The following is an 8,096-nucleotide window of genomic DNA, read 5'->3' on the forward strand; positions in this document are numbered from 1 at the left end:
CTGTTACTACTGTGATCTGTGTGATTTGTCGCCGACTTCTTCTTAAAGTAAGCGCAGAAATTTTTAGATTCAGAACAAAAACAAGCTACAACGAAATGCTGAGTTCAGGAAATGGGGAGAAGAGCAGAACAGTTGGCTTTGGGTAAGAAAACATTTCGGCACCGGAAACCTGGTTCCTACTGGTCACCGCTGTGAATGACGTTTTGTTGGATTGAACATTGACATTCGAAACAGTCTTTCAAGTCCGATAAGAGAGGACCCTTAAATTAGTTTTTCAGATGAACTGACGCAGCCAAATATCGATTTTGAAAATCGTGTACTGAATTCAGATGGCGTTACTTGACAGGAAGTTATCTGGTCCATTCTTGGAGTTAAGAACCCGAAAGGTTTGTGAATGCAGCACAGAATTTTCCTAAATGCCGTAACTCACACAATATATCAAAATATCAGACTGTGTCTGTGATTGAAATAGTAAATATGAGTCGATCATATGATTGTCGAACACTAGGCAATCAACACTGTAATGTAATGTTGAATTTTCGCTAATTGCGTAGTAGAACTGGAGAGCACTTTTCCCAAGACGCGTGGAAACCCGGAATCCATAGATCAGTATATTGTCACTGGTCTGTGACGTGTATGATTAACATCCCGCACGTTTGAGCCATTTAAGCAAAGCTGTAAAAGGTTGTCCCGACTAAGCAGAAACGACCGGATTCCTATTGTCCAGATGGCTCAGTGGTTAGAGCCCCTCTCGACTTCCTCTGTGTAGGCTTGGGAAACCTTGGCCCTACCCAGCCCTCATGGTTCCTTTGGATGGCATGGCAGCTAGGCACCGAAGGGGTGTTACAGCTAAACGATTATCTTATCTGATTACTGCACGCGATATTCCCAGCCATTCTGCTACCTTAATCGGTGTTTCTTTAGGTCCTGATAAGGTACTACGGTTTGGCGCTTTCACCTTAAATTAGCCTTAAATAAGTTCGCCTTTTTCAATCGCCCCAATCTTCTTTACTCTTTCCTATTGGTTAAAGATTCTGTTAGTTCCTGCTAGCTCTCGGATACGTATACAGTCTTCAGGGTATCCGGATACCTACTGTATTCAAAGGGGGCGAGATGGATCAGTGTATAGAGCTCTGACCGGAATGTCCGTGGCTCGAATCCAACCTCCGCCTCCCGACTTCCCCTGTCTAGGTTTGGGCAACCTGGCAGTATCCCAGCCACCATGCTTCCTTTGGATAGCATGGCAGCTAAGCACCGAAAGGGTGTTACGGCTGAACGACTATAGATCAGTGCAAGTAGATGGCCCAAGACAAAATCAAAATAAGTGCAAAGCTAAGAATCCAGTATGGAATATTCAAACCGCCTGTCCAGAGTCCTTTTTCTGAAGGACTCCATTTCTGGGCAAAGCATTTTATATAAGGAGGATTAATTGATGGGTTTGTCAAAAATTAGTCCCACTGAACTAGGAATATTGTTCACCCGAGAATGGAATAACGTTTGCGCAATAATGAACACAATATTTTCGTGAGATTATTCTCTCTGCTTCTTCATTGCATTCGTCAACGAATCATCTGAATTATCCAACATTTTTGACACCTGTCAGGTAGTGTTTGTCGAGTTGCTCAAGTGATGATAATCGGGAAGAAATATCAAATAAGTGTTTAAAGTAAAAATATGAACTTGGAAGCGAACAAGAGGAATCTTGGAAAGGACGCAGTTAGAAAATAGTACTCATATAGATGACAATGAATTTTTAAGACAAAAATAGCTTAGCAAACAACAACACTTGTAACAGTTGTTCAAATGCTATAGGCTTAATAAAAATATTTACCGACAACACGTTACAATGGAGCTAATGCGGAGAAGCGCTTGAGTAAACACAAACTTGCATTCAAAGTGGAGCGGCTGAATGAAGAATGTGTTATGGAGCTGCTTTGCAATTTAGGATTCGTGCATACGCACTGGAGTAGCGCCTGTCAAGCAGTGCATAAATAAACGGATTGCACACACTATTGGCGAAACCGACAATGTTGACATACCTTGTAATTTCCTCACGTATTTCACCGATAAAGATCTCCGCTATAAAGCAAACAAAAAAAGGCAGCCAGCAAACAACATAACAGGCGATTACGGCTGTCACTATTTTCAGTGCTCTCATGTTCTGTTTTACACGACGTTGCCTCTTTGCTTCGGTGATAGTAGCCAAAATTGTTGTCATTTGTGCACTCTCTTGAGGTTTTTCAGTCGGGTGGTCGTTTTTCAGATCAGAAAAACACTCTAGTGTATTTGATTTGCTTAAAGTATATCGTTGTCTGGATACGGAATACCCCACTTCGCCAAAGTTCATCGAACTGCTTTTCTGTACTTGTTTGCCAAATGGCGGTAACTTCGGATACGATGTAACACTTTTATCTTTCTGGAGGCCATGTGACGTTCTATTATGCCCATTCACAATCAGGGAAGATATATTTATTCTGGTTGGCCGTTTTAACGATTCTGATTGCGGGTTAAACCACCCGTTTATTCCATTCTGATGAACTCCGATTACTTCAAGGCGACTATCCTTGTCCAGGTATTGGGCATAATTTGCATTTCGTTGATCCCGTCCTAAACAGCATTTCAGGTTTATTATGGTGATTGGCAAATATCTGGGAAGGCGGACACTTTGATTCCTAATAGCCGTTGAATGGCGGAGGCTTTCACTGATTTGATGACGCCACTGGGAATCTTGTGCACGTTTTCTTCCCAAAAAGTGTGTTGATCCAGGATAATTTAGAAACACGAGTTTAGGTCTGTTTACGGAGTTTTGTGCGTTGGTCACCCTACGGCTGCACTCACGTGTCCAAGTCAAACTTTTATCATTCGAATGTAAAGAGTTAGCTTGTCGACTGTGAGAAGGGCCAGAGTTTGTCAAGCGTTGCTTTATAACCCCTACAACGCGGCAATATATGAACACGAGGAGGACTAGTGGTATGACGAAGCAGACAACTATAGTGTAAACACGAAATGGCAAACTCAGTGAAACTCGGCATTCGGTTGAATGGGCCACGTGACCGACTGGTCCAATCAATGCACTGGTTACAGTGAGGATTGGCAAACTCCAACACAGTGTGATCATTGTGACTGCCATGAGTGGAGAATGTAGTAGGTCTGTAAACCTAGGATGGACGATGATGATGTAGCGGTCGATCGAAATGCAGCACAAATTCGTTATCGATGCATGACAAGTCAGAATGGTAAAAGCAATCCATGAATGACATATCAGTTGTAAATCAAACGGCCAATGGCCAATGTGGTTCACCGCGATGGCTATCGGTAAGACGAACAATCCTACAAATAAGTCCGCAACTGCTAATGACGCAATCAGATAATGCGATATGGTATGTAGGTGATTTATGGTAATGACGATAGCTATGACGGCTGAGTTTGCAACAACTACGGCGACATCCAGAATGGAAAGCAAAAAGGTAATAACCGTAATACACTGAATGCAGCCCATATGATCTGACGAGATAAATGTGCTTTCACGATCGCGATTTTCCCTTGTGGACAACGTTATTTTGTCCGTTAAGTAATTTCAATCAAGATACTGTAGTTTTGTTGTCGACTGGTAGTTGCGTTTGTCTTGAACATATTCCGAATATGGAAGCACTGTTGATTTCTGAAAGTTTTGCACCGTGAGAAGAGACATCCACTTTTCGTCACATTGGAGGGATTCAAACTGAATTCCATTGTAGGTCTTCGGCACCAGCACTGTAGAAGTCACGGTACAGCTGCGGCATGAACAACGATAAATATTTATCTATCTTACTCTGAAACGTAGGGAATGTTTGACTTTGTCACTGATGCTTGACAAATGTGGTGTGAAGAATGGTAGAGACCGTATTTTGGTCCTCATTGGTACACCTGTCAAAAGTGTTTGAAAGATGCTGAGTTCCTCACTTCGTGGAAAACAGATATATTGGAATCATAAATGCGTTCATCAAATTGACGTTGTGTCTGATAGCTTGGGCATGAGGCAGGAAAGAAGGTCTAAGTGTTGCTGCTTCCCAAATGCATGAAAATTCTGCCATGAGACTTAGTAACTAATCGTTGATTGGTCAGTCACCGTTGGCAAAATATCTATCTAATTGGCCAATCAAAATCGCTGAACGTTCAGGCCTGAAATGTGGGTGCGAAAACACCACTAGTTGAAGACACTCCCTTGCTTTTATTTGTTACCCACTTGAAGGTACAAAGTAACCGAAGACGCACTGACGACCACTGTTTTCACGATGCAGAATTTTACACGGAATTTTCATCTTAAATCTCAGTGTTAAAATTCGCAACAGTCTCTCTCATTTAGTCAAACGTGTATGTCTCCTCAACAGAGAAATATATCTAGGTAAAATGAATGGGTTCTCAGAGATGTAAGCTGTCAAAACAACTCATAGGTATGCAGTCAGTTGGAAACAGTTTGAAGCCTACTTGGAAGTCATCGTTTCAGAAAGGCTCCGTAAACAATCGTTATTTTTTCATTGGGTAGCCTTTAGCTTTTTGACACAAAAGCTTAATCAGGTCAAGTGAGGAAATCATCAAGTTGGTCAGGTCTAAAAGCAGACGAGAAAGCAATCAGTAAGACAACTTCATCCTATTTGGTTTTATTCGCTGAGCTGCGCAAATTGATGGCAAGCTTTTCATCATCAGTCACCACCAACCTATCGCTCCCTAGCAACGCATTGATGCTGTCACCTCGATTGGTATTGAAACGTTTGCGAAGGGATTGCAAGTGATTTACAAAGTTATTAGTCTACCCATTTATTCTTGAAACTGAAATTTAATCATTTCAATTCGCTATTCAGCTAGTGTCATTTGTACGTTTATCTGCATATCAAACCTTTGGTTCTTTATGTAGCATCTGGACATGTTGGTTCAATAGAAGAGAATATTAGTAGCTCAGGTAGCATAGAGAGTCGTTGGTTTGTTCGCTGAGATGAGCATTTTGACTGCAAACGTTTCATCAGTCGAGGTGACATTATCAGTGCGTTGTTAGGGAGCGTAGCGATGGGTCGGTGGTCGTGTACAACCGACTTGTCTCTACGCTGCACTACTCTCCCACCCTAACAAGGCACTGATGATGTCATCTCGATTGGTAATGAAACGTTAGCAGTGGGATGGCTCGGCTCAGTGAACAAACCAACGGCTATCTCAATTCCACCTTTTCTAGGGATATGATTGAGATCGTATGGCTAGTCAAACGTCCAGTAAAGGTTATCCTCGCACAACTGAGGTCCGCAGCGAACGATATCATAATTTCGTATCGTCCGTTTTGTAGATTCTTTGGTTAGTACGAACTGTCATGCTCTGTGACTCTAATATTGGGATGCACTAATAAACTATGTGAACTTTTCCGTAGTTCATTTGATGTGTTCTGAGACTGTCTCGAAGGGTGAGACCATGGCGTGGAACTGGCGAGCATGTGGAGAACGGTTTGGGATCAGTCGAGCTGACAACTGTTATTAGAAGGATTAGTCATCAAGTGAATTCCACTTAACCTTACCCACCTTCCTTCCCCCAACTGAATTGTCGCAACATTCACAAGCCCACAAAGACCAACGAAGTCTATCAGTGGAGCCGGCGATGAATCATCAGTTGAAGCCACCTAAAGTGGAAGATCAAAGAACTAAACCCGATCGGAGCTAATTTGAAACTCCCCCAACCCCTCAGTGCAAAATTTTGGAAAACTTACTAGCCTTTAAGTGGCACTAATCACCGACCCAGTGCTTTAATATGAAGACGTCTCACGGGTTGCTTTTCCGTCCGTCTTAAAACCTGGCCAATTTGGTGACCTGCTCACTTGGTCTGATGAAGCTTTTGTGTCCAAAGCGTAACGTTACCCAATGAAAAACGAACGATTGTTTATCAGTTCCCTCTGAAACTCATAAGTATGTTTTGGTTGGGTTTTCGAACTACCGGGTGAAATATAGACTCAGCCCAACTTGGTAAGAGAACGATTTATTATCTGAATATTCGGGTGGAAAACACTGTAACCACATGGGGTTCTAGCGATAATACCGCATATTGCCATAGTACAAAAATCAGAGTTTATTCTAATACGAAAATTTTCTAAACTTGGGTACTCTTCTTAATAAAGGTTTGATGCCTTCAAAGTTGTCGTGGTAAATCAGTAAACAAAACGAATTTGTTGCAAAGATGTCCGTGTTTTGTCAGTGGATTGGTAAGTGATTAGTTCCTCAAAGTCTGTTTACGCTGATATGGAACACTAACAAAACAGATAACCTGCTCAAATACATCATTACGTATTATCGCCCAGATAAAATACCAAAGTAAAAAACGCGTAAACAAAACCACCAAAAGGATCAGAGTGCTTCTGGGCCTGCAACAACTCCCAAAAGAAAACAGGACCAGAATTATACTCGCTTTCCCTGTCTTCTAAAGGCCAACATTAGAAAGTATAAGTATCGCCACAGCCTGTGGTATCACCCTTTGAGACACAATCGCACAACGTGTCAAATGAACTGCGGAGAAATGCGCATATTTTTTTTAGTGTATCCCAATATTAGAGCGACAGAGCACGGCAGTTCACACTAACCGAAGAACGTACAAAATGGCGATTCGAAATTATGATATCGTTCGCTGCGGACCTCAGTTGTGCGAGGATAACCTTTACTGGACGTTTGACTAGCCATGCGATCTCAATCATATTCCCAGAAAAGATGGAATTGAGATGGTCTTTGGTTTGTTCACCAAGCTGAACCATTCGGTTGCGGACGTTTCATTACCAATCGAGATGACATCATCAGTGCCTTGTTAGAGTAGGAGCGTATTGGAGTGGAGAGACAATCTGGATTGTCTGAATTATCTGAATCCGAATTGCCTTTGCCTGACTACGTAAGATTATACTGAGAGCTTTTCGAACATACAGAATAGACACAACTAGGATCACAAGCTACAGGAAGCAGCGCAATGCCTTGAGGTTCACTCATTTGCTCCTTGAGAAGACGATACTTTTCCAATTGTGAAATCGAACAAGTCATTTATTAGGGAAATCCAATGATACCAATTAATAGGAGAACCAGCTCCAAGCGTAACGGGACTACATAACAGCCAATGGAATAACCACTTTCCTTGAGCCAGGTTTCATCGTTTGTTCTTCACTGGCCCTTGACAGATAAGTTGTATTCTTAGTATCACTAAATACCGACCATACTCCAAGGACACTACTTCGGAATACACATTCAGTTCTCTCCGTAAATGCAAACCGAGAAGGAAACGAATTCACCTTTAACCAAGCCCACATACTATCCGAAGCTGGAAAAAAGAATAAACATGAATACGCTAAATTTGTACTCAACTAATAGATCTATAAACATACATGGTGAAGCTGAGCCAATCTAATGACTTCTTATCAGGAAGGTCAGCTTCCTGAAAGCAACCATTGAACGCCCGGAACCTACGGAGACTCTGAGCTCCGCTGGGTGTTGACCAGACAGACAACGCCTCCGCAATATGCAGCACGTCGCTGCCTCGTACTAAAGCCAGACCGCGTACGTCAGCATTGGACCAAGTTCAGACAGTGTCCTTCCAATAAAAAGCTTGAGGCCGTTCTACTTTTCGCACTCGCACACACTCGTGCTCTCACAACCCCTTTTTTGGCACAAAGACGATGCCTGGAGAGTACGCTTATTGCTCAGAAAGCTTGGCACAACGGAACACACACGGTATTCCAACTTTATCCTGCCTAAGAACACGCGAGATCTCAGTTTTGACAAAACCGTGCAGCAACTCTCAATGATTTTCGGTGAGCGTTCGTCCTTGTTTAATATTCGCTACCAATGTATGAAACTGGCGAAAACGGAATCTGAGGACTACATCACTTATGCCGGTAGAGTCAACCTTGAATGCGAACAATTCAAGTTATCTACCATGACGGAAGACCAGTTCAAGTGCCTTATTTTCATATGTGGTCTTCAGTCGCATTCAGACAGTGATATCAGGGCGAGACTATTGAGCAAGATTGAACAAACTCCCGAGATAACGCTGCAGTCAATTACCCATGAGTGCCAGCGCCTTTTAAATCTTAAGCATGACACGGC

General features: G+C 42.4%; 1 protein-coding gene across 1 annotated transcript; it reads left to right on the top strand.

The window, feature by feature from the left end:
• Positions 1 to 769: 769 nt before the first annotated feature.
• On the top strand, positions 770 to 5,681 carry T265_14499 (hypothetical protein; the record flags this gene model as incomplete). Its single annotated transcript, XM_009173932.1, has 3 exons — positions 770 to 935; positions 1,032 to 1,343; positions 5,512 to 5,681. Coding segments are annotated over 3 exons (615 nt in total), but the record flags the coding sequence as incomplete, so codon positions are not given.
• Positions 5,682 to 8,096: the final 2,415 nt, after the last annotated feature.

Source organism: Opisthorchis viverrini (genome assembly GCF_000715545.1).
Source record: "Opisthorchis viverrini unplaced genomic scaffold opera_v5_206, whole genome shotgun sequence".
In the NCBI taxonomy this organism is placed as follows: Eukaryota; Metazoa; Platyhelminthes; class Trematoda; order Opisthorchiida; family Opisthorchiidae; genus Opisthorchis; species Opisthorchis viverrini.